At 37.2% G+C, this 27,225-nt stretch overlaps 2 protein-coding genes across 12 annotated transcripts in view; one reads left to right on the plus strand and one right to left on the minus strand.

Annotated features, from left to right (window-relative positions):
- LOC140948513 (uncharacterized) overlaps nt 1-27,225 on the plus strand; it is a 60,713-nt gene that overhangs the window by 29,658 nt on the left and 3,830 nt on the right. For 2 of the 7 annotated variants that reach the window (XR_012167056.1, XM_073397771.1), the window contains exons 5-9: nt 134-209; nt 422-508; nt 1,397-1,684; nt 3,312-3,739; nt 4,066-4,209. Coding sequence is in view for 6 of the 7 variants with exons in the window: in XM_073397771.1 (XP_073253872.1) it covers nt 134-209; nt 422-508; nt 1,397-1,684; nt 3,312-3,739; nt 4,066-4,209 (1,023 nt within the window). In the remaining variant the exon portion in view is untranslated. Of the gene's footprint in view, nt 1-133; nt 210-421; nt 509-1,396; nt 1,685-3,311; nt 3,740-4,065; nt 4,210-8,368; nt 8,540-8,629; nt 8,706-8,873; nt 8,961-9,189; nt 9,970-27,225 lie in introns of those variants that run through there. The other 5 variants (XM_073397792.1, XM_073397801.1, XM_073397762.1 and 2 more) reach the window with 5 other exon arrangements.
- LOC140948479 (uncharacterized) lies at nt 11,860-26,607 on the minus strand. Of its 5 annotated transcripts, XM_073397744.1 has the most exons (6): nt 26,426-26,607; nt 24,329-24,467; nt 23,803-23,999; nt 23,018-23,140; nt 21,805-21,969; nt 19,963-21,492 (listed from the first exon to the last, which is right to left on the minus strand). In XM_073397744.1, the coding sequence occupies exons 3-6, from the start codon at nt 23,983-23,985 to the stop codon at nt 21,409-21,411; spliced, it is 555 nt and encodes a 184-aa protein (XP_073253845.1). In that variant the 5' UTR covers nt 23,986-23,999; nt 24,329-24,467; nt 26,426-26,607; the 3' UTR covers nt 19,963-21,408. The 5 variants fall into 5 exon arrangements, with proteins under 5 accessions (XP_073253834.1, XP_073253853.1, XP_073253827.1 ...); XM_073397733.1 differs by lacking the exons at nt 19,963-21,492; nt 24,329-24,467; nt 26,426-26,607 and adding exons at nt 11,860-12,353; nt 25,353-25,703; XM_073397726.1 differs by lacking the exons at nt 24,329-24,467; nt 26,426-26,607 and adding an exon at nt 25,353-25,697 and having other exon boundaries at nt 19,962-21,492.

Raw genomic sequence — 27,225 nt, forward strand, 5'->3', positions numbered from 1 at the left:
GTGTTGACGGAATAAAATACAGTTGTATTACATTATTAATCTTTCTTTTGTTGCTCTTGGAAAAAGAAAAATACTAATTTGTGATCATATTTTAGTCTCCTTAATTGCTGGATTTTTCATCTTTATTTTGCAGGAAAGTGGTCAGAAAATCGTCCAACCCTCTAACAATTCTCGCAAACTGAGTAATACGTGCAACTTTGTTTCAAAAGGTAACTTTCAATTAAACTGTACAAAAAACAAAAATAAAAGCAAAATGTATGGTCACTTTGAAGCACGATGCAACTCACAAACCAGTAGCAATACAAAGGCCTCTGCAAAATACGTGGCTCGTTTAACCTGTATAATAAATTTTCATATTGTATTTCTAGGCTTTTTCCTTTTTTTTTTTTTAATATCACCTCTCATTTTTTTTTTCTCACAGAGTCTAACACCAGGTTTCCATTACTTGAAGTTTTCTTTCTGCTTTGTGCACTTTTTGCTTCGGACTTCAACACCACACATATTACTGGTAAGCTTGCTTTATAAATTTCAGTAAATAAACGATGCCATAAGCGTGTACATTGGCTATTTCGGAGTTGCCTAAGGAACTGGGGGGAGTTTCAAATTCAAACTAATCGCTAAACTGACACCACCATATAAAAGGTCACGTTAAGATTGGTTTTTTGAACAAGTTTGGTGCTCTAAGGTCAAACAGGGATCAAGTTATGACTCTTGAAACATGGTTAAAGATCGATTCTGTGATAGCCCTAAAAACGGGCAAACACAGTGATTTTCGATTTTTCAGTTTAAAAGAAAATATGAAAAATTTTAAAGAGTTTATATGGTTTTGGGGAATCTTTAACCATGTTTCAAGTGCCATAACGTGATTCCTGTTCAATTTTAGAGCACCAAACATGGTCAAATAACCAATCTCAACATGGCCATTTAGAGCGGTTTTCACTTGACTGTCGTAAAACCAAAACCAAAGTAAATACACTAGCTAGCCAACCAAAGGGCGTAGTAAAACCAAAACCAAAACCAAAACCAATCCCTTTCGACAGTCAAGTGAAAACCGCTCTATGTGGGGGTGTCGGTTTACCGAATAGTTTAAATTTGAAACTCGCCCCAGTTCCCCTCCGCAACTCCGAAATGGCTAATAGGAATCCCATTAAAGGGCCAAGTAGTAAAGGACACCATTGTATAAATCAAATGTGGGAACGATACGTTTGCTGACATTGTTTGCAGGTTTTTGGAAAGATTATGACTGTAGTGTAACAAAACCTTTCAAAAACTTGAAAATCGTTTACATGATTAAAATAGAAAATAATCAAATCTATCTAACTGCAAATACGTTTCCTTTCAATTCACTTACAGGCAAGCCCTATAATCTCACAATTTTTGTTTTCAATTTCAACAGGATCAAATTCAACTTATCAGCAATTTACGACAAAGAAGGATTTTGAAGATTTTACCAATATCAAGCCGCCTGACAACTTCCCTTCCATTGGAATGCCTTATTCCGGGGAGCTGGTAAAGCGCAGGCAAGCAGGATCCGCCAGCTGTGGTTCAACTGTCCCCCAAGACCCCGCTCACTGTGCAACTGCAAGAAAGCCGAACGCCTCGGAACGAGGCTTTGATCTTTCTGTATTAGAGCAAAGAGTGAAATCTACCGTGGTTGCAGTAGTCCGTTGTCAAAATATCTGGGGTGAGTAAATTCACCAAGACGCGTTGCAGTTTTGTATACAGGTCAAATTGAAAATACAATTAATGTATCGTGCATGAAAGTCGTTTCTCGTCCTTCCCTCAATCCAAGACAAAAGATTGTGATTTGCAAAGTTTTACCCTTTCGAAACTGGGAAAAAGCCCTTTCTCTAGAAACTTCATCTGTGTCACGACTTCCCCTAAAACACAGTGACGCTGTTAATAATTACAAGTCCCTCATGAATTAGAAGTGTTTTAATCAGAAGTAGTTATGCAATAATGTTATATATAAGAGTGCAAGCAAAGCATGAAACAGCCAATATAAAAGCAGAATCATTTACAAAAACTCTAACGGTACTAATAAACATTGCTGCTACAAGATGATGTCACTCCACGGAGTTACAAAAAAAAAAAACGAACTAAATGCGTAGCTATGAATTTGAAATAAAATATTTGCAAGTATTCCATGTTAATGCTGAAAGAACTACGTTTTAAGACTGATCAGGTAAAACGTTTACAGAGGCTGAAGAAAAGACAGACGAAAGACATTTATCTAACGGCTTTTGTGAGCATTTTGATTTATATTTCATTTTATCTACACCTAATTGCAATAACGTTGTCATAGAAAAAAGCAAAAAGCAAAAAGACAAACAGGAATAAATTAGCTATGTGATTTACATTTGCGTATCTTAATTCAATATTTAACAGTTCTTTAGGAATTCATTCACAATAACAAGAGATAATTCTGTAATTCCACGCTGTAAGATAGACAGGCGCCATAGTCATTTTAGAGCCAACATTCTCCATCAACAGAAGTCGCACAATTCGAAAAAGAAAAAGGTAAATAGACGCGGACAATATTAAGTCTCAGTTGTCACACTTTCAGTCGCCAATCTATTATGTCCTGACAAACCAAGCTTGGTTTGTGGCTCAGCTGGTGACGAACTGGCGGAGGACCCCCTTACCCTCTCCGAGATGAAAAGTCCTGCCTACGCCCCGTATTTGTTGCTTGAAAATTGTGACCGGCTTTTCTATTTAGCACTAATCTAAAACACGCGTTGAGTTCCTGGAATTTACCCCAGGCTATATTTATTGAAAAAAATGAGCCATTGTTTCTTTGGTAGTTATCCGACGTGCTCTGTAATTCGAGCACGTTTGAAATTCGCTAGATGAATCAGCCTCGAATTGCATTAGAATGACAGCAAGAAACTGATGCAAATGATTTCTCTCATATTACGTGATTATTATTTAGCTATAAGCGTGTGTGTTACATGCTAATTAATTCCTATTTAACTTTTTGCTTTTTGCTTTTTTCTTTTTTCTATGACAACCTTATTGCAATTAGGTGTACATCATTTTTTAAAAATTATATTATCTTTTATCTCTGTGTGATTATTCGCATATTCGCTTAAGCGAAAAAATTAAAATAAATACATCAATCTATTTTCTTTTTTTTTCTTTCGAGAAGAGTAGGGCGTTATAAGTTCATGAAAGAGAGAAAACCTTCCTCAGGCGATAGTAAATAAATATTTGAATATTTTTTTAATAATTCCTCTTGCTCAGTTGAGTATTTTCTTTAAAACAACTTCTTCAATTCTGAGCTATTTGTCATTATCTGTTGTTTTAAGCAGGACTAGAAAAAGATGAAGATTATAAAACAAAGGTCCATATAAGCTGCTGCTATAAAATCCTCAGTGGTACCTCACCATCTCAACCTTTTCTGATTGAACACTGCTGTTTGATGACACCCGGAAATAAGTGGGATATGGAGGTAAAATGTAGCCCCATGTCGCATGGGGCCCAAGATGCTTTTAATCAGAGATACAACTGGGGAAGCCTAATGGTGGTCTACCCTGAAGCTAAAGTGCAATTAAAACACAATGACATTGAAGTCACTCTGCCATCGCTGCAGGTGGACGTCGAGATCGCTGCGTTCGGAAGACCAGGAAAAGATGACAAGAAAAGAATGCAAATGGCGATCTTTGCTAAACGACCAAAACAAGGAAGAGACTGGAAGATTTGGGTTTATCTTGTAGATGAAACAAGCCCAGCTTGTGAGGTATATGGTGCTATTATGATTGCTTATTTTTTTTTTATTGTTTGTTTGTTGTTGTTTGTTTAAAAAGTTACCATCATCATTTCTTTACCCTATGATCATGATTTTATTGCCTTAGCGAGCCAGCCAGCCATTGATCAACCTCCCGCCCAACCCCCTCCCTCCCCGCTCTAAACATAACCGTCTCTTAAAGACGGCGAAGGCACTAGAGAGCTTTATTACAACCAACCCTTTCAATGCAAAATGATAATGCCAAGAGCACAATTTATTAATTTAAGTTGTTAACATACATTGATAGGAAAACTGATTTCTACATGTTATTTATACAGAAAATGTTTCAGGATGAAGACAAAAGAGGAAACAGACTACTGACACCACTTGCTGGGATATTTGTGTCTAAAAGCAATAAAGACATCAAAATTGAACTCAGTAAACTGAAGCCTGGATGGAAAATCAAAGGAAGCAATGTAAAGGTGCCAATAGTGAACTTAGTTGTTAACAGCCTGCCCCCTTTAAAGATATAGTAATGATCAAAATACACGCGGCGTTTCTATCCGCGGCAGGTTTGGCCATGGATTAGTTGGTAGGACTGTCAGAATCTCTAGAGCGAGAGAACTAGAGCCTAATTCTCACGACAATACCACTACTTAGGGTTTCTTTGTTGTTGCTGTTTTTGTTTGTTTTTCGAAAGAGAATACTGCCCTTTCCAAGTCGAGGCTCTCGTGTAGTGTGGATGTCCACATACAAAAAAGCGAAAAACCCAGTGTTCCAAGTTACATATAGCTGTTTGTTGAGATATAGATCAACACTTAACCAAAGCGAGAATTTCATCAGTGAAAAGAATCCCTACCTCTCTACCGTCTAAACTTCCACAAGCCTCTACTACGCTATACAGGTCTGGGATCTAAAGTAATAAAAACTGGGCTTGGCTCTGACCACTACCTATTCATCATGTTGCTTATATTTAAGTAAACAATAAATAAAGTAATCAAGCTCAGTTAATTTTCTGTTCCTTTTTTTTTGTTTTTGCTTTTGTTAGTTTTTGTTTTGTTTTTGCTTTTAATGATTTGCCATCCAATTCTCTTTTTAGACTATCAAATCAACACATGCGTGGAATTTGTCAGGAAACTCTGTAGATTTCCCACGATGCTATTTCGAAATAAGTCACGTGAATAGCACCAAGAATTCATTCTTGTGTGAAATAGAAGCTTCTCACGAAGGAGACAGCGGACACGCAGAAGTTGTGGCTTATTTTGATCGAGTGAGTATTAACAGAAAAAAATACCGTATGGGTTGTATTATATTATTTAGTAATACATTATTAATCTTTCTTCTGTTGCTCTTCGCAGAAGAAAAATATTAATTTATGATCATATTTTAGTCTACTTAATTGCTGGATTTTTTCATATTTATTATGTAGGAAAGTGGTCAGAAAATCATCCAGCCCTCTAACAATTCTCGCAAACTGAGTAATACGTGGAACTTTGTTTCAAAAGGTAAGCTTCAATTAGACTGTACAAAAAACAAAAATAAAAGTAAATAACACGTATCGTCACTTAATTGAGGTACGATGCAACTCAGAGACCAGTAGCAAAACATAGGTCTCTGCAAAATAAATAGCTCGTTTAACCAGTGTATAATGAATTTTATTTCATTATGTATTTCTAGGCTTTATGATTTTTCTATTTTTTTCAATATTACCTCTCAATTTTTCTTTATTTCTTTCTTTATTATTTTCCCTCTCAGAGACTAACACCAGGTTTCCATTGCATGAAGTTTTCTCTCTGTTTAATGCACTTTTTGCTTCGGACTTCAACATCCCACATGTTTCAGGTAAGGTTGCTTAATAAATTTCAGTAAATGAACGATGCCATAAACGTGTACATAGGAATCCCATTAAAGGGCTTTTAAAGAAAAAAAAGTAAAGGATACCATTGTATAAATCAAATATGGGAACGATACGTTTGCTGACATTGTTTGCATGTTTTTGGAAAGATTATGACAGTGCTGTGAGTAAACCGTTCAAAAACTTGAAAATCGTTGACATGCGTAAAATAAACAAGTATCAAATCTATTAAAATGCAAAGACGCTTTCTTTCAATTCCCGGCTTACAGGCAAGCACTATAGTCTCACAAATTTTGTTTTAAATTTTAACAGGATCAAATTCAATTTATCAGCAATTTACAACAGAGAAGGAGTTTGAAAATTTTACCAATATCGAGCCGCCTGACAGCTTCCCTGCCATTGGAATGCCTTATTCCGGGGCGCTTGTAAAGCGCGGGCAAGCAAGATCCGCCAGATGCGGTTCAACTGTCCCACAAGACCCCGCTCACTGTGCAACTGCAAGAAAGCTGAACGCCTTGGAACAAGGCTTTGATCTTTCTGTATTAGAGCAAAGAGTGAAATCTACCGTGGTTGCAGAAGTCCGTTGTCAAAATAGCTGGGGTGAGTAAATTCCTCAAGACGCCGGTGTTGATGCAGTTTTGTATCCTGGTCAAATTGAAATAAAAGTAATCTATCCTGTATGAAACGTCTCTCGCCCTTCCCTCAAATCAAGACAAAAGATTATGATTTGCAAGGTTTCACCATTTCGAAACTGGGAAAAAACCCTTTCTGTAGAAACTTTGTCTGTGTCAGGGCTTCCCCTAAAACACAATAACTTCAAAGTCCCTCAAAATACAGAAGTGCTTTAAGTTAAGTTATTTAAGTTTAGTTATGTAATAACCTTGTATAGGTAGCCCATAAGAGTGCAAGCAAAGCCCGAAACAGCCAAAATAAAAGCAGAATCATCTAGAAAATTATATGCAGTACTAATAAAACATTGCCGCTACAAGGTGATATCACTCCACGGAATTACAAAAAAAAAAAAAAAGAACTAAATGAGTAAGTATGAATGTGAAATAAAATCAGACCTACAAGTATTTCCATGTTAATGCTGAAAGAATTACGTTCCAAGTCTGATCAGCTGGCAAAAGGTTTACAAAGGAGTCAAGATCTAACGACCTTTGTGAGCATTTATTTTATATTTCATTTCATCTACATTTTTTTTTTTGGGGGGGGGGTTCATTTAATATTTTACCTCTGTGTGATTATATGTATATTATACTAGTCTTTTGTTATCTTTTTCGGACTAGCACGTTGTGACAAATTTAAGCGTAAAAAATAAATAAATACGTAAATCGATTTTTTTTTCTCTTGAGAAGAGTAGCGCGTTATAAGGTCACGGAAAAAAAGAAAACATTTCTCGGGGTACAAGATAGAAATATTTGATTATTTGTTTTAATAATTTCCCTCGCTCAGTTGATTATTTCAAGTAAAACGACTTTTTAATTCTGAGATATTTGTGATTATCTGTTGTTTAAACAGGACTAGAAAAAGATGAAGATTATAAAACAGAAGTCCAGATCAGCGGCTGCTATAAAATCCTCAGTGGTACCTTACCATCTGATCCTATTCTGATTGAACACTCCTGTTTAATGACACCCGGAAATGAGTGGGATATGGAGATAAAATGTCGCCCCATATCGCATGGAGCCCAAGGTGTGTCCAATCAGAGAAGCAACTGGAGAAGCCTGATGGTGGTCTACCCCGAAGCTGAAGTGAAATTAAAACACAATGACATTGAAGTCACACTGCCTTCTCTGCAGGAGGACGTCGAGATCGCTGCGTTCAGAAGACCAAGAAAAGAGGACAAGAAAAGAATGCAAATGGCGATCTTTGCTGAACAACCAAAACAAGGAAGAGACTGGAAGATTTGGGTTTATCTTGTAGATGATACAAGTCCAGCCTGTGAGGTATAGGGTGCTATTATGATTGTTTATTTTCTTTTGTTTGTTTGTTTGTTTGTTTAAAATGTTACCACCATTATTTCTTTACCATGATTTATTACCACCAACCCTTGAAATGCAAAACGATAATGTCCAGTTAAAAGCACAATTTCTTAATTTGAGTTGTTTCCACACTCTGATACGAAAACTGATTTCTACATGTTATTTCTCTTTCTCGTGTAAACAGAAAATGTTTCAGGATGAAGACGAAAGAGGAAACAAACTACTGACACCACTTGCTGGAATATTTGTGTCTAAAAGCAATGAAGACATCACAATTGAACCCAGTAAACTGGAGCCTGGATGGAAAATCAGAGGAAGCAATGTAAAGGTGTGAATAGGGAACTTGGTTGTTAACAGTCTGGCCTCTTTAATGATATAATATTGATTAAAATCCACGCGACGTTTTATACGTGACAGGTTTGGATTAGTTTAGGGCTGTCAGTCTCTAGAGCGAGAGAAATTAAGCCCGATTCTCCCGTGTAGTTTGGATGTCACATACAAAAAAAGCGAAAAACCCAGTGCCCTAAGTTACATGTAGCTGTTTGGTGATGATATAGATCAACATTTAATCGAAGCGAGAATTTCATCAGTGAGAATAATGGGCCCTGCCTCTCGAGGCTATGGAGGTCTGAGTTCTAAAGTAATGAAAACTGGGCTTGGCTCTGACCACTACCTATTCCTCATGTTGCTTATATTTTCGTGATTAATCAATAATTAAAAAAACAAAAGATTAACTTAGCTTGATCACTTTAATTGCTTTTGTTTTGTTTTTAATGATTTGGATTTCAATTTTCTTTTTAGACAATCAAATCAACTCACGCATGGAATTCGTTAGGAAACTCTGTAGATTTTCCACGCTGCTATTTCGAAATAAGTCACGTGAATAGTACCAAGCATTCATTCTTCTGTGGAATAGAAGCTTCTCACGAAGGAGACAGTGCAGAGGCAGAAGTTGTGGCGTATTTTGAACGAGTAAGTGTTGACAAAAAAAAAATACTGCTGTATCACATTATTAATCTCTCTTAATGTATAATCATTTTTTTATATATATTTATTTTTTAGGAAAGTGGTCAGAAAATCGTCGAACCCTCTAACAATTCTCGCAAACTGAGTAATACGTGCAACTTTGTTTCAAAAGGTAAGCTTCGATTAGACCGTATGAAAAAAAAAAATTGTATCATCACTTTGAAGTACGATGCAACTCAGAAACCAGTAGCAAAACAAAGGCCTCTGCTTAATGCATAGCTCCTTTAACCTGTATAATGAATTTCTTTCTTTCTATCTTTTTTTCTTTTTTTTCTTACAGAAACTAACACCAGGTTTCCATTGCATGAAGTTTTCTTTCTGCTTTGTGCACTTTTTGCTTCGGGCTTCAATACCACACACGTTACAGGTAAGCTTGCTTTATAAATTTCAGTATAGCTTTCTTTTGCTGACGTTGTTTGCATGTTTTTGGAAAGATAATGACGGTAGTGTAAGTAAACTTTTCAAAAACTTGAAAATCGTTGACATACGTAAAATAAATAAGCATCAAATCTAGTATATAACTGCAAATAGGTTTCCTTTCATTTTACTTACAGCAAGCACAATAATCTCACAATCTTTGTTTTAAATTTTAACAGGATCAAATTCAACTTATCAGCAATTTACGACAAAGAAGAATTTACAAGATCTTACCAATTCCAAGCCGCCTGACAACTTCCCTTCCACTGGAATGCCTCGTTCCGGGGCGCTGGTAAAGCGCAGGAAAGCGGGATTCGCCAGCTGTGGTTCAACTGTCCAACAAGACCACGCGCACTATGCAACTGCAAGAAAGACGAACGCCTCGGAACGAGGAAATACAATACAAATATTCCAAAAACAACGTTCACAAGAAGTCTACTAGAAGAGTAAACAAGAAACAAGGAAAAAAGCCGATCAGAAAAAAAAGAAAGAAAAATAATCATCATCAGTTGAGGCCAATGAAACATAACTTAAGTATTCATTGTTCAACTAAGCTACACCTTATAGCAACCAAAGTATAAACTGGTTATTCTCACAATTTTGTCACTAAACTACCAGTACCAAAATTCATTCATTGACTCCCTTAGATTTATTTATTTTTTGTTTTTATTTTTTCTGACCGCTTACTATGTTGTTTGTTGTTAAGCGAAATTTAGCTGATATGCTGATGATCTGGCCCTATTGCGTTGATAAACATTCAACATGTTTCGTGGTTAGTTCCAACATTCAATGATTACAAATTCAAGTCAAAATTTCCTAATTAGCTAGAGGTAACAATCATTTTGATAACCACACTGAAATGTGTTACTTTTAATTTTAAAACTTTTTATTAATGGCGCCTTTGATGGTAAAGATTGAAAGCACAAAAAATTCAAGTCATACCTTCGTCCACAGTGGGCAAATAAAAACTTAAAATTTTAGAGAACAATTGACTTTGTTTTTGATGTTACCAATATGTACATACCGCAATGCATTCGTTAATACGCAACGGCACATTTTTGTTCTTGCGTTTGTTTTGTTTTGCTTTTTTCATTGATGACGTCACAGTATCTGATCCCGAGAGGATACACCACAGGAAACAGCTGTTCGACCAGAAAAATCTGTCACTGAGTTTTTCTATGAATGCGTGTGTTCATCTCAATTTTTTCTAAAACAGTGACTTTTCTGTCAGATTTCAGATAGCATAATCCCCCAAAAGAAGTCACTTTTTTAACCTACAGAACAGCGGCTTTCGATTAAAAACACGTAAAAACACCACCTTTAGAAACACGTAAAAACACCATTAAAAACAGGTTAAAACACCATATAAAATAGAATTTGGAACCCGTTTTAAACGAAGTTCTCAAATACCATTAAAACAGTTTTAAAAATATATCAAAAATATGTTAAAAATAGTGTTTGGTTTGGTACGAGTCGGCCGCCATGTAAATGTCGAGTAACTCAAAAGCTTAGAAATTCAAGCCTACTATATCATAAAACGAAGAGACCTTTTGAAGTGAAAATTTGTCTGCCTACTAGTTTTTAGCTGCTCCAATACTTCATAAAGGTAAGAACTCAGAAGGATCGATAATTCTCCTGCTGGATCTCTTGATGACGTCATGAGAAAACTAACTATATTAGAGTAGAAAATGATTGGTTGCATTTTGGCACAGTAGAGGAGACTCGTAACCTTTCCAATTTAATAACTATGAAAACGCAACGAAAACGTTTTGATAGAATGCACTTCCACTTAAAGGAGAGGGTATGCATGATTTTTTATAATCATTATTTAAAAATGGCTTCGTGCCCGAAAAAGTTACCGGAACTTTAATGTTAGAAGAACTTTTTTTTTTTCTTGTCAAAGGATATCTGTTCCCCCCTTCAGTGCAAAAGCTTTTCACATACCGATTGGTTCAAGTTTGGATGTATACAAGTTTTTGTGGAAATACACCCTTGAAGACCGCCAACGATCGCATTGTGCATGTCTCGTGGATACAATTGCAATTTTGGATCACAAATAGTGCAAACCTTTTATTGGGCTTCTGTAACCCTGATAAAGTTACATACCAACAGATATTTTGATAATTCTTGCACATTGAAAATTATATATTTGCACAAAAGTTATATATAAATAAGTAAATAAATAAATAAATGAATAGCAAGCGATGCAAAATAAATTCCCACAATTGATCAAAATATTAAATTAACCATTCAACCCGGCCAAAGTCTGCTTAATCTCCTGCCCACTGCTTAACTGATCATATCTTCTGAATCAGATGATATGTAGATTCCCGTTTGCACACGCAACAACAGCTGATTTTCGATTGGATGAGAAATTCACTGTTGTTAACAGTAAACATGCCTAATCCTCCGTTAGTTTTGATATTTTGGGCAGTGGCTACTCTCTCGTGGAGCCCATATGCACTGAGCAAGTTTTTCAAAAATTCTTTACAGCGTGAATTTAGCAACATTAACACTTACACCAGTAAACTTTCCTTGGATTTGAAAAGATTTAAGCGTCGATCCACGTTTATCAATAACTTAAATCAGGGGCACCCAACGACGGTTTCCTCCGAAATACGTTCCTCCAAAATTTATTATAAGCCACGCTATAACATTTGTATCTGTTCTGTCATCCTAGGGGAACTTGAGGCTTTTCGACATTACAAGGGCTTAATCTGTGTTATTTTACCGAAAATTTTAGATGCAATTAAACGTTTTACGAAAGTGAGAATTTTTCTTATTCCTCTCTCCATCACATTTTTGAATCCGAAAATTTTAGGTTTGCTTTTTCTACGAAAATTAGCCTAACATCAGGAGTAAAATATGAAAAAATTAACTTCAGAAAATGGTGGGGAATTTCTTAGATAAGCTTAGCTAAATGGAACGCTCATCTAGAAATATTTAGCCGTATTCAAGCAATAGAAAATTCTAGGCAACATTTGCTTCTCCGAACAGATATTTTACAGAAAACAGTCTCTGGGTGCCCCTGTTAAATCACAGCTTCGTCAGCAAGAGAATAAGCGCCTTTTGCGCTGCGTCTCTGCAAAGTGCTTGCCCGGTTTGTACGTGTCAGAAATGTGTTTATTCGTATTTGGACAAATGTCTCAAGGTAACCACAGCCAGTTATGAGTTGTCGAGTGATGAAGGGTTGTGAGGATAGTAACACTTTCCAGTTTGTGTTGGAGTTCAGGTCCTATAGATGTACCTAAAACTGGTCCCTTCAGGGTTTCCTGAGCAATGGTTTTGGCACACTTATGACCGCAAATCTGCCGCATGTGCTTGATAGGGCTACCTCGGTGACCTTAAGAAGAATAAAAAACTATTTTCAGTCATAATTAACTTGTAGATGGCAAGCTGTTTTGTCTTGTAATAGGATTCTGTTTAAAAACTACGAAGCTCTCAGAGACCTCTAATTTCATTGACCTCGGTCACGTCGACACACCTGCGTGCTATAAATCTTTTTAGCCAAATCTTTTTGGTCATTTATCTACTGTTTTTAGTTAGCCAAGTAAACATGTGTTTTTTTAAGCCTCGTGGCACCCCTAATGGGATTAGATTTATGTCATTATGATGGAGTATTTGACATTTCCACTCTCCGCAACGCTCTACGAGTCAGATATTAATGGATGTTAAACTGGTTATTGTCGTTGCCTTCAGAGATAAAACTAATAGGTCACCCATGCAGTTCCAAGAACTTTGGCCAAATAGCCCTCTCTTAAATTTCCTTCCAGCCTTTATACTCTTTAGTAAGGTTGGTATAGACGCCTTTTTGCTGTAAACCAAGAGCTGATAGGTGTACTAACTACAGAGTAGGAAGGGCTGCCGTGGGTTAGGTGATGATCGACCAGTTTTCAGTTTTACAGTAGGTGCTGCTCTTTGGTGTCGCAGAAATTGTTGTTGTTTTAATAGTTATCTATCTGCGTGGTGAGTAGCGCGTCATTTTTCTTTTAAATAACAAATTAAAGAAACAACACTGCTTTACCTTCCTTCTTTCATCCACTGAATCTATGTTTAATAGCGCGATAATTTACATCTTTTGGTTGATGGACCTTCAGCTCGTGTTTCACGCACTCGTCTATGGCAAACTTGTTCACTGCCAGGTACGGACTGTACCAGGTTCATTTTCAGTCACTAAACAGCAATAGAGAATGTGAATTTTGTAAAGAGGTAGCGAAAGGAAAAAAGTAAGATTTCTGTCGCGACTTCTAATTTTTAATACTTCTTGATAAATCAATATAATTGGCCACTTGAGCAATTCCCATCCTACTAGAAATACGTTATCGCAAAAATCTCTCGAAGCCGTAAAGCGTCAGCAGTGAATATAAAGGGAAACAAGCCAAAGGGAAAAATATAATTAAAAAACGAAACAAAACAAAAATACAAAACTGACAAAAAATGTACGGCAAAGGAAAGAAAAATGTGGCTTCGCTCGGATTCGAACCTCCACTATGACCGCCTCTTTCACGTGAATTCAGCTTGTTTTATTGTTATCTGTAAAATGTATTTTTCGTTGAAAGTAGTCACTAATTAAAAGCATTTCTTGATCACCAAAACAGTCAAAACAACGCTGATTAAGTTTCTCGCTTGACGACGTCATTCATTCTGGACGGCATCCGATATTCATGGCGGAGCACCATGGGTAAGAAAAAAATGGTAACGAGAAATTTTGGTAAACACGTGACCGCCCGTCCGTCCGTCCGTCTACCCCTACATGTAAGCAGGTGTGAAATTTCTCATTCAAGAACCTGTACGTTTTGGCGGTAAATTGCATTTCCACTCGGACGTTTAGAGAGAAAAAGTACAAGAGAGCCGAGTCTTTTTTCGACTAAATTTCAATTATGTCTATCCTGACGTAGATAACAGAGAATTATAAGAGCTAAAGCGAGAAATAAAGAAAAACAAAGGAGACTTATCTCATTGCAAGTATAACACGAAAATTTTATAACAGTGGTGAGAAAATGTGAATTAAATGCTAGCGACCAGCAGGGTGAAAATGAGCGGCAGTGAAGAAAAAAGTGAACAGGAACACAAGCAACAGGATCATATGTGAATCTTTAGATCCACACTGACTTGAATGATCTACCCGAAGTCATCAAGTTTAGTAACATTGGATCTTACACACTAAGATATATTTTTCGTTCGCGTCAAAGGACATTGATTCATGTCTACGTCAAGTTGCTGCGGATCTCAGATATGTTTCAGAGTGGTGTTGCGCTAACCACTTTTTGACCTATCCTGAAAAAACCAAGTTTGTCCTGTTTGGGGTGAGGCATCTTATCTCCCAGTTGCCCAGCAACATCACCGTACCTTTCCTTGGTCAAGCCCTAGTACCTGGAACTTCTGCCAAGGACCTTGGCGTCACACTTGACTCGAACCTGCCCTTCAATGGCTATATCGCTTCACTAACCTTCTCTCTTTTGTCAGCATTAGTTCAAATAAATAGGGTACGACACTTTTTCTCTAAAGAGGTACTGTGCATAATCCTAAATTCTCTAATATTTAGCAAACTCTGCTACTGCTCGACCGTATGGTTTGGAACTTCTAAAGAAAACATTCATAAACTACAACTTATGCAAAACTTTGCCAGCCGAATACTTACTAACAAAAAACGTTTATTACACCAGTGTTACATGAACTTGGTTTGCTCACCGAAGCTCATCGAAGAGCTAAGTATGCTTACGTGATGAAACTATGATCTTTAAATGTCTCAAAGACCTTGTGCGCAGCTACTTAAATACTAAGTTTGTAAAAAGCTCAGAAACTCACTCACATTGCACTAGACAGAACAATCAACTTAACCTCCCTCAGAGCCGAACCTCCGCCGCACAGTGTGTCTTCCGTTTCAGGGCGTCTAAATATTGGAACAGCCTTACCAATGATGTTAGAAACTCTGCCTCTATTGAGGTTTTAAAAAGGAGTGCCAGGCTTGAGATTATCAGAAGGCGGAGATAGAATATTTACCCATAGTTTGTTGATCTTTGTAATAAATTGTTTAGTAGCTTTTTAATTTTTTGTAATTGTAGTTTAGCATTTGGAAAAAAAAAAACAAGTTCACCCGAGTTTAAATATGCTTTCAACATTTAGAAATAGAAATAATAAACATTTACCTTATACTGGAGAGGAACGTCGTCATGTGACAGTAGATAGAAAAGATCAGTTACTCAAATGATAGTATCTCTTTTTTACAGGCTTCCACTCAAATGAAAATGAACAATTAGACTGCAAAGCCGTCGGTTTTTTTCTCAAAATCAGTAAAGAAATCGGTAAAGCGTGGCGTAAGAATCTTACGTCCGTAGGGCGTCTGAGGCGAGAAAAAAAAACGTATTTTTAGCGTCTCTCCCAGTCTCTCTCTCTCTCTCTGTTTTCAGCCTCGTTCCAGACCTTTTGTTCGACTGCTCGCACGTACTTGAACACACAAAAATACGGACTGCGTTGTAGTCTAATGAACAATTAACATTCAGGATAATTGCCCCGTATAGCGCCGATTATAATAAGCTTCATTATAATAAGCTTCATTAGAAAACCATACTGGGCCCAAAATATTTAACAATACAGCGTGAATAAATTATGGAAGTTTTGAATACGTGTCCATCAAAAAACACTCGGAGGCCAGGAAAAACCTAGCCTACATGTAGCCACACCTCTCCCCCTCTCTCATTTTTTCCTTTGTCGGGGGGAGGGTTACTACCGTAGGCAAGGAAAAACCCAACAAAAAAAACGCAAAAGGGCAGGGAAAAATATAGGAAACTTGGGTCCGAACTAAGCCCAAAACTCCACAACCCTTCCTATGATTTCATGAAAAGATAACAACGTAAATTTAAGCTTTTAAACACACATAGATTTAAGCGCTAATTGATAGTAACCTAGATGCCAACACAGTCACTCTCTCTACAAGCCCTTATCGAAATACCTCAATATATGAAATGTCATGTTATAATTAACAGCTAATACCCCGCAACCGAAGGAAATTTCCAGTAACAAATCAATTATTGAACCGCTCCATCGCTTTAACACAGCAAGTAAAGAAAGACTCAACGACCATTTTTTAATAATGCGAAACACTGATTGATTACAGCGAAACTTGTTGTATCGCGTTGCGAGTATTGCAGACTTCGAAGGGATTTTGGCTTTTTCTGTTCCGTCAATCATTTTAGAGAAGGCGGGGTTAAGGAAAATTACAATGTAACGTGCTCGCCCAGCTTGGCTGAGAATGATTCTAGACTGCCAAGAATAGCAAAGGAAATCGCGATGGTGAGTGGATTTTTTGCCGAATGAAGGAGGCAGACGTTGCTTTATTCTTGCAAGTGACAAGAATAAGAAAGATCAGAAAAAATGCGTAGCAAACTCAACTCGTCGATTATTAGATAGATAGATAGATAGATAGATAGATAGATAGATAGATAGATAGATAGATAGATAGATAGATAGATAGATAGATAGATAGATAGATAGATAGATAGATAGATAGATAGATAGATAGATAACTTTATTTAAACACGGTTCCTTCAGCATGTACAAAAAAAATCTAAGATCTATTATACCTAACTAAACTAACTCTGATTAAAAATATATTCATAAAATTTTAACTACCTAGCTATTTACAAATAAAAGCTGCTTTTCAAGGATGCCGTGTAAAACTGTATTAATGTATGATCTCATTCAAAACTGTTGCTACACAGTTTGCGTTTAAAATCATGTAAAGAATCTGCAGATCTTAAATCATGGGATAGGCTGTTCCACAGCTTAGCTCCGCTATAGGAGAAACTTTTCTTTAAATAATTGGTACGGGGTAGTGGAAGGACTAATTTATTTTCAGTATTCCTCAATCGATAAGAAGTTATTTCGTCACGAGATACAAATTTAGATGTTAGATAGTCGGGAGTCATCCCATGTACGGTTTTATACATCATAATAGCCGTCGATACTTGTCTTCGGTGTTTAAGCTTACGCCAACCTAGTGCCAGGAACAAATCGTCCACATTACAATCAGAATTAGCGGACATTAGAATACGGGCTGCACGATTTTGGAGCCTCTGCAGCTTATCGGAAAGACCAATGCCGCAGTTGGTCCATACGACATTACAGTAATCAAAATGCGGTTGAATTAAACTGTCGTAAACATTAATTAATACATTAAAAGGAATAAGATGTCGTATTCTTTTAATTGCACACAAAGCAGAAGCAATCTTTTTACAAATACTCTGTATGTGGCATTCCCAGCTTAAGTTTTGGTCAATATGCACTCCAAGAGGTTTTGCCGTTGACACTTGCATCACGGGATGGTCGTTTATCATAAAAGAAGGAGTTTCAGAAAGCTTTGATAGCTTCTGCCTCGACCCAAATAACATAAACTCAGTTTTAGTCAAGTTAAGGGTCAGTTTGTTAGCCGATAGCCATATATACACCTTGTTTAAATGCAGTCATTTATGAGTTTTAAATCTTCGCTGGCATAGGTTAGGCTGGTGTCATCGGCATACATTCTAGGTTGTAAAAAATGCAAGCAATTAGCTGGGTCATTAATATACAGTAAAACAATAAAGGCCCAAGAATTGTTCCCTGGGGAACACCACATGTAACTAATTTTGGGTTTGACATTGAGCAATTAATTTGGCAAGTTTGGGTACGATTGTTTAAATACGAAGTAAACCATTCGTGACAGGAACCGCGTAATCCATAATATTGTAATTTCGTTAATAAGATATGATGATCAACTGTGTCGAAAGCCTTTTTTAAGTCTAAGAAGACAAAGGCATTGACAAGGCCACGATCAACGTTCACTGCCCAGCTATCGGTAGCTTCGAGTAATGCGGTTACCGTAGAATGTAAAGAACGAAAACCAGATTGGTAACGGGATAGAATACGATTCTCAGTAAGATGGTGATACAACTGGTCGTAGACTACCCGTTCAAATACTTTGGCCACGACTGGGATCACCGATATTGGTCGATAATTGGTGGGATCATTTCGTTTACCAGAATTTTTATACAATGGAGTAACCCTAGCCGACTTCCACTCATCGGGAAAAATTCCTGTCAACAGTGATTGATTAAATATTAAAGTAAGAGACTCGGCAATTAGATCAGGGCACTCCCTTAATAATTTAGCTGATATACTATCTAATCCAGTGGCCTTTGATTTACAAAGTTTTGAAAGGAGAGAATAAATATGAGCAGATGTTATTTCCTTGAAGACAAACTCCTTAGAAGTTCCACAAAGAAACTCTTTGTAGGTGGTATCAACATTCGAAACATTTCGACTAAGCCTTGGTCCAATCTCAATGAAGAAAGTGTTCAACAATTCAGCAACTTCTGCTTGATTGCTCGATTTTAGTCCCTGATATTGAATTTCATTTATTATTGTTTTATTAGATTTGCGGGAAGTCAATTCATTGATGGTCTTCCAGGTCTTACGTTGATCACCGGCATAATTATTAAAAGAATTATTATAATAGGCCTTTTAAGCAGCCTTGATTTCCTGATTTACTTTATTTTTGACCTTCCGGAATCGATTCCAAGAGGACGCATCCTTAGTTTTAACAGCTTTTTTCTTTAGCCGGTTTCTGAAATTCATTCGTTTTTTCAAATTTGTGGTAATCCAAGGAGACTTGGTGGGACGGGTGCGTTTAGTTTTCACAGGGGCGTGCTTATCACAAACACCTAGGAATAATTCTTTCTATTTTTTCCACATGTCATTGGGGTCGTACAGTTCTTTGATATCGTCCCACGGTTGCGTCGAAACATCATTACGGAAATTATTGCTGTTGAAGTGTTTAAATTGTCTATAGCTGATCAAATTGATTCCTTTAGAAACAGGCGGGATTGAAATTTTACGGTACGCGTAAACAAGACTGTGATCGCTTATACCCACGTGTGTCACCCCAGAACAGAGAATATTGTCTTGGTGACTGGTGAAAATAAGATCAATTAGGGTACTTGTTGAGGGTGTGACTCGAGTAGGCTCGAGTAGGCTATTGCCCGAAACAGGACGATCACGAAGCAACGAACCTTGCAACGCGAAACAAACGAAACGGATCGAAATCCACTAATCACGAATCACAAACCATGACCTTTTGAACTCGTGCCGATAAACATTTGTTTCCTAAGAGGTCCGCTAAGATGATTGACGGAACAGAAAAACCCAAAATTCCTTCGAAGTTTGCAACACACAGCGCGATAAAACAAATTTTGGGTTCTTGGGTCTGGATGAAGTTAACTGACAACTGACAAATGGGCAAAATTTTAACCGACAACTGACAAATCGCCTAAAATTTAACTGACAACTGACATTTGCTTTGGGTTTTACTGACAACTGACAAAGGACCTGATTGTCCATTATTTTCTATAAAACCTGTTTTCAAGGCCTTGGCATTGCTTCACACTTTTCGTCAGACAATGTCATCAAATGTGCGTTTTTATGAGTAATTTTAGCAGCAAGACGCTCAAGTGTCATACTTTGTTAATCATTTACTGTAAGACCACGTGTGTCACGTACCATTTGCTCAAATTTACGCTCCTCTGAGAACGTGCCAGCATACGATGGCTGCTAATGAAGGCGTTACAAAAGCAATTGCAAGTTTTTACCGAGAAGATTCAGATACGGACTTTCTTACGATTTACGTCCCAATATTACCTGCCAACTTTTCATGAGTCAAATACGTGAGACTTCCACCTCATGATCTGGATTTCCGGAAACGTCCCGGCTACTTCCAAAGATTTCCGACGACTTTCTGAAGACTTCCGAACGTTGCCAAAAATGTCCGCACATATTTCGAAGACGTTTGAGCACTTCCGAAGCTACTTAAAAAGAGGAGAATTTTAGCGTGCTTTGATTTCGTTAGGACACAAAAAAAAACGTCACAAAGTCATCATTTAACGCCTTGTTGGATTGAATTTTCCTTTTTTATATTGTGTTAAAGGGCAATTTGTCCGGATTTGTGAGTCTGGTTTGAGAAATTGTCCTTGATGCGTGAGTTCGATGTCTTTAGTCCTGAGGCGTAAGACTCTTGCATAATGCGTGAGAGTTGGCAGGTATACAATATTCTGAAGGTATAAATTTTGATTTGCTTACTGGTTGGAAATGTTGGACTTTGGCCAGCAAAAAAGTTCGAGTGGAGGAGAGTTACACAAGACTTGAGAAATGGAGGGCCATTTGAAATGCTTATTACAATAGCAAATCTAATAAAAATTAACGTACTAATGCATTAGCTCTCGAATTTAATATTTAATTTACATTATACGTGCCTTTTAAGCTGAATTTCGCATGAAAAATATACCAATGTACTGTAAGTTTCATAGTTAATCATTAATAATCATTCAATTGACAAAAAGCCTAAAATTTAACTGACAACTGACAGATGACCAAAATTTTAACTGACAACAGACATTTGTCCCCACCTTATCCAGACCCTCATATAGTTTTGGTTCATTTTTCTTTTTGTAATTCGCTTACTCCGGTACAATTATTAGATACCAAACAGAAGATGGCTCTTTATACAGACTCCAATGTTTCTTACACGAAAGAAGAAAGACCAACTCCACATTCACCGTCACATTTTTCTTTTCTTTTTCTTTCCTTTCTTTTCTTTTGTAAAGTGTTTTCCATCTTTTCTTTCTGGGGGGAGGGGGCGGGGTTGATCTCATAGGAATCGTAAAACCACCTTCTTTTTGGTTATAATGTAGGCTACATACGTATGACTGAGGCTGGCAAAGGATAATCGTTTATAAGCAAACTGGAATTTACACTTGGTGTCAAATAAGAACGTGTAAATGGTGACAAGGCCCATTTGATTACCTATTTATATCATGGGTGGCAAATTACGCTCACATATACCATTGTTCATCAAATTGATCATCGATCGAAAACTCAACGCAATGAACACTTTATAGCTTAAATTTTGGCTTAAGTTCATGTTAACTTTTCAGAATTTTTCGATAAAAGATCTTCTTATAGAATCGTTCTTGATGACCTCTTTCGTGTGTTTAGGTGTTTTGAAGCGTCTTCTAATGCTCTGATATCTTCATTCATGACATTTTACTAAACTTTGCCGCCATCTTGGCACTAACACGTTCGGAAGGTAATTATAAATGGATCGACGCTGAAATTTCGCGTCAAAATTAAGGAGTAATTTGTCACTCATGATATGACGGAAAAACCCCTTTTAAAACCATCTCTACTCAGCTGACTTAAGCCGTGGGAACTTCGTTTTTAAGTGTAATTATAAAGCAGGGTAACACCGTGTGTGTTAGTGTTCCTGAGTTTATCTCTCTTGGCTGTCCTTATTTACATTACCTTAATTCAAATCACGGATAAAATTAGATTATAACATTCAGAAAGTCATTTAAAAGCAAGGCTTTTTGTCACGTGATCGTAAGTTCGTCAGTTACTGCACTCGATTCGGCTGTTTCGTGTTCTACCGCAGGCTTTGTGTCGCTCTGGGGAAGCTAAAAAGACAAAAAAAAAGGAAAGAAAGAAAGGTTCATTATGAAACAAAACACTTCTCTTTCTCCTCTGCAAAGCCTCTAGTGTTCGACATGTACTTTAGGCGTAGGAGAGATACCGTGAAACACTCCACAATGTTATCATCACTAGCGAATGGCTCTTAGAGTTTTTAGAATCAGATCCAACATTTCAAAGAACCATAGCTTTCTAGGCCCTATTCTACAGCCCTCAAAAGCGATAGTACCATTCCCTCATAGAAAACAGAGTGGCGCAAATAACGATCCTGAGAAAAAAGGTAGTACTCAATTACTTACCACGGATAGTGGGACGTTTAATTGCTCTGTTTCCAAGAGGATCTCATTTTCACTCTTTTCATCGATTAGCTTGGCCTTTACTTTCATGAACGACGCATTGCTTGGTGGCAAAGTAAAGGTCATTTTCTCGAGCAATCGCATCTCGTCAATCTTCCGTCTATCCACCTACCATGAATTACATCACTGTAGTTAAGGTCACTAAATAATCCCAAAACGTATAGTTGCCGAATACCTATTACATTTGCAAAGTCGTGCTCAAAAGCAACCGTCGCTTAGTTACCAGTTCCGCCCCCCCCCCCCCCCCCCCCCCCACCAGTCCACTGATCGGAAGACCGTGAAGCACCATTAGCTAACCTAACCAACCCAGTTTCCAAAAGACCGGAACGGTCATAAACCAAATGATTAAAATCTTCCTTCGGTTCAAAAAACTTTATCATTGACAATTTTATGTTTCCCTTGCCTACTTTAAACTTTTTTCATTTAGAATGGGACATAAAAGAACCCAAAACATTGTTTGAAATGAAGAGGAAAAGTAGACCCCAATGTGACTGTCATGGTCTATGTGACTTGTGCCCCTTTTCGATGCGGATAGGTGAGGCGCGAAATAATAATTTGAGGTAAACGTCTCCACCCCCTCCCCCCTTCCCCTCACCCCACAGATTTCTGCGCAATTCATGCAGCCATACCCTAAAAGAGAGGTGGGGGGAAACGTCCCAGTTGTCTTTCTAGTAGGGTGATAACTGCTGCGGGCCTGAGGTGCTATATGTTGCTCCACCTATCTAAAGGACAGATAACCCTTTTCTATTTGACTTTCTTCATCCAGATGTGTAACCATATCCAATAACTAACTACCTGTGCTGCTTAAAATAGGATTGAACTTACAAACTGACCATAGTTTGGATCAAAATTCGCTTTGATTTTACCATTTTTTATTAATTGTTTTCGTAATAATAAAAAGATATATCAATTTCATATGCAGTTCAATCTGATTCTAAAGTTATCATTTAAAAGAGGTTGGTTTCAGACACTGGTTGTCTCCACATAACGCTGGAGACTCGAATTCCAATGAAAATGTCAGTAAAGTTTGTGTTTTTGAATCCACTGATGCTTCGCTTCCATAGATTTCATTTTTGTGTTGTAGTACCTTAATTCGATACAAGTTTGCACCCAATTTCAAATGCTGTCAACATTTATCTGCGTATATAAGTATTACCTTCTTCACAGCTTCAAAGGATCCCATCTCCAATTTCGCCACAAGAGTCCCTGGTTTCTGTGTTTTTCTCCAGGAGAAATTGTTTGAATAAACTGTGATCATTGGGATTCTGATCTTTTCCCCCTAACAAAGCAAGCGTTACATCAACGCTTAGCAGTTAAATGGTGAAGAATCTTGGTTAAATGGGACAGACCTTAAGCTTGAGTGAATTATTTCAGTTTAAAGGGGTGACTTGTTATAAAGGAGTCAATATAACTAAGAAGCTCGGTGAAGAATAACGTTGCTGACAATGACAATAGCCAATTTCTTTAAGCTGATGATGTTTGATACTGATATGATTTTCATTCTCCCATCTGCATTTAACATTATGACGACGATAACCAATAATAAACATTAGTAAAATCCAACTAGTGGTCTATTATCAATGCTAGGTTCTGAATGGTTGAGCTACTACTAGGCTATATGTTATAGCCCACTAGTAGCGAAAAGCGCGGGCTTTTTGGCGGCAAAAAAGGATTAAAGTCTAGCTTTAACTAGCTAAAATTTTGTTATTCTCGATATTTTTGACCAACTAGATGAGTTTTACTAAAACAATTATTCCTCTCGCCCTCATGGCCTCTGAGTCAATAGTCCATTCGGCCTTCGGCCTCATGGGCTATTGACTCAAAGCCCATTCGGGCTCGAGGAATAATTGTTAAATAACCCACACATGATGTGGACAATAGCTAGGGTGCGCACTCGGCTACATTTTTATACCATCCTAGTTCCCTGAGTAAGTTATGTACCTGCAGAAAGGTTCTTCTGTTTACACCAGCTCTCGTTACGTATAGAAAAAGCTGCTTGTGGGATACATTGTTCTCATCAAGCTCTGATTGAACGTGGCTGAAGATATCGATAGTATACCAGTCATCTTCAGACTCAGAATCTACGCATGTTTCTTGTTCAGCCAACGAGACATTGTCTGACATAGCTGCAGAAAAGGCTAGAGGAAAAAAGAGGAAAATACTATTACTCTGTATATCAGCAGAAAGTTGGCATTTAACGTAAGAGAAGCCTAAAACGATAAGCGTAAAACGATAACGAAGCCTAAAAGACAAAGAGGGATTTCCATTTTTGATGTGGCATGGACGCAACATTTTTGATACCTTTCTTTGTCATTGATACGTATCAACACTAAGGTTACCCGCGCCGCTCACCCCACAGGCCATAGAAATGCTGAGAGGATTCGTGGCTTAAACCTTAATTAGCAAAGACTAAATTCCCTCGCTCTTTACATTAAAAAACCCGCTACAAAAAGGTTTCTGAGCTTACGATGTCAGACTAAAAAAGACCAATGCATGGCTTTAGCTTTGCCTTCCAAGGACGCCATCCGCTGAAGCGGCGACAAGGTTATTAGCAGAGCCAGCATGATCATGATTTTATCGCTGTTTTCTGTCAACCACAGATAAAACTGCAAAACAGAACAACTGTTTAACAATATCATCACAGGCATCATAGCTTGAAAGACAAATAACTTCTTATACTAAGTCTACCTTAGTTTATAGGTCCTGCATAATGTCGTTGTTAAGTGATATTAATCGCTGGTATAAAAGGTAGGTATTTGACAGGGAGAGTCTTAAAACTACTTTCATCTCGTACCCAGGCCTTTTAGAAATTACGACATACTATTGATAAAAAGCCTCAGAGAAACATAAATGGATACATTAATGAATGAAAGAAAAAGATATGTGAAAAATGTAATACTTTGGCAACAGGTAGACGATTTTCATGACGAACACGTTAGCTATTTTAAATATATAATTATTGAGCTAATAGGGGTGTTCAAAAATAAACTTTGAACAATATGACGTTTTCCTACAGCTGTCAGAGTGTGTAATCGTAGCTCATTGATACGTCTCAATATTGAGCCTTTAGGAATGTTACAAAGAAAACTGGATTATCTTTAAAAAATAAAAATGGCAAAGCAATCCCTAGAAAATGGTGTTTTGGTATGTTACTTACGTAATGGGACGATTTTTAAAGCAAATTTCAGATTTGCAATGTAAGCGATTTTCAAGTTCAGGCGGAACTGGATTATCTTTAAAAAAAAAAATTGCAAAGCAATCCCTAGGAAATGGTCTCTTGGTATATAACTTTGTACGTGGAAACGATTTTTGAAGCAAATCTCAATTTTGCGATTTAAGTGATTTTCAAGTTCCCTTTAAGAACAGCTACGAAGGTACCTCGAGTAAGGAAAAGCTCATGCATAAGTATACTCAAGCAGCGTGTGAACTCGAACCGAGTAATCTAATTGTTGATTAAGCCGGAGTCAGGTCCAAGACATTCCAAAGGTTACCTATTACGGGAGCAGATGAAGTGTATGTGTGAACATTCTTCGATCCTATCATCTGTTTCAAGCCGGGTTTGGTATCGTTCTCTGATTTCAAGCTTTGGCCTCCTCACGTATAGAGACGAACGAATCTTATTGCTTTAATTTATAGGGCCTGGCGCATATTATCCCTTTTTTGATTGTATACTAGTTCATCCGCTGTTACGCAATCGTTTGGATGCGCTGACTCAATGAAGAAATCTTGAGTTTTTAACCGGAAGAAGTAATATCGTTTATGAAATATATAAATTTCTATAGGCTGTTGCAGGCTCCACTATTAAAACAAAGAAGCTATCTGGTGTGGTGCATTAACTAGAAAAACACAGTGTTTATGTGAGTCAAATCGATATCTAAAATTGAATTTAAGATTATGGTGTACAATGTTTAAGTGGTAAAGATAGTAATGTCTTCAAGGTATAGTTTTTAAAAGCAACGAAAAGAAAGAAATAGAGATGACAATAGTTTGTCAGTCGGTGGAAACTCCAACGAAGAATGAAACCGAAAGCTTTAAATTTCCCGTCGCTCATACCGCAGACATGATTTACTCCATGTGTTCTTTCCCATGGCCAACACGGGTCATTTCCCCTGCATGATAGCAGACTAGGGGATTCCCCAAGCAGTATGTTAAGAACCTTTCAGTAAAAAGGTTAACTAGTGCTTTTGAATGAAAGCTTGCTATTCGTCTATGAGGGAATGAATCCCTTTGAAAAAATGTTAAATTTATTGTTATATTTTATTTGTTAATCGATTTAACACGTATTTTTGTCTGATTAAAGCCTGATAATGGCTTCGTGAGTGTGAATTTGATGGCGTGACGCTGACAATTTGGTGAAAAGGAACTTTTGCACGCAACCACGATTACGTCGACATCGATTACACATCATCGATTACAGCTGTGAAAAAGGAAAAAGAGCTTTAATATACTGTCTTCCTGTACATAAATATTAACAAGCTGCTATATACAGTGTATGTCAAATGTTATGGAAATTTTTTGTTGCCCCTCAAAGTTGGGTCAGCGTTTGAATAGTAAAGACACTTACGTAAATATTTTTCCTTTCTTTACCAATGTTTCGCTATCTGTTGTCTCTTGATGTGAAAACGATCACTTTTCGATGATACAAGTTTCCTCAGTGATTCGAGTTCGTCTGGTAATTGCCGAGGGATCCAGACAAAACTGACCAGTACTGCACTAAGAAATACATAGAGCCATAAAAGTGCCGGGGATTCCCCGAGGGATGACGTGGATAATATTTTAGCTAGTTTGATTCGATTTTTCCCCCTTTCTTTCTTTCTTTCTTTCTTTTTTTTTCCCCTTTTGTGTTAATAGAGGCTTTTCATTTTCAATGGGTAAGTAACCCGTTGACCACTTTTTCAGTTATAGCTGAAAATTATTTTTTTATTTTTTTATTTATACTTTATACATTTATTTTTCTTCGGTAGGATATTGTTAGTGAAATCCTTTTGACACAATGTACCTACATGAGACTCATAATCGATTTAGAGAAACACACATTATTAAAGCTAAATCCCAAAACATGTGCCACGATTGAACTTTGATAAAAACGTCTTCCCCAGAGATTTGACTTATGTTATGCTAGTTATCTTCCTGTATTTGACAAAGAGTAAAATTTACCCTGGCTCTGGGGGTACGTTCTCAAAATATCTAGGGTGAAATAAATCCCTACTCACGGCTTGATAAATTTCCTGGGACCTCTGGTCAATCGAGCAACTTTTGCTAGGCGAGCTTGCCCTTACACACGAAGGAAATAAGACAAAAAGTATATATGGCATCCAATGTACGCAATGAACTTTTACTTTACGAACCGATTGGCTCATAAAG

The sequence above is a fragment of the Porites lutea genome, chromosome 1, assembly GCF_958299795.1.
Source record: "Porites lutea chromosome 1, jaPorLute2.1, whole genome shotgun sequence".
Classification (NCBI taxonomy): Eukaryota; Metazoa; Cnidaria; class Anthozoa; order Scleractinia; family Poritidae; genus Porites; species Porites lutea.

Excerpts from the sequence above, each read along its gene's own strand:
- LOC140948479 (XM_073397726.1), bottom strand. The coding sequence starts at position 25,404 with ATGATAGGATCGAAGAATGTTCACACATACACTTCATCTGCTCCCGTA. Across the intron at positions 24,000-25,352 it reads TTCATCTGCTCCCGTAATAG|CCTTTTCTGCAGCTATGTCA; the intron begins GTAACCTTTGGA and ends TTTTTCCTCTAG. Across the intron at positions 21,970-23,017 it reads CCTTTGAAGCTGTGAAGAAG|GTGGATAGACGGAAGATTGA; the intron begins GTAATACTTATA and ends AATTCATGGTAG.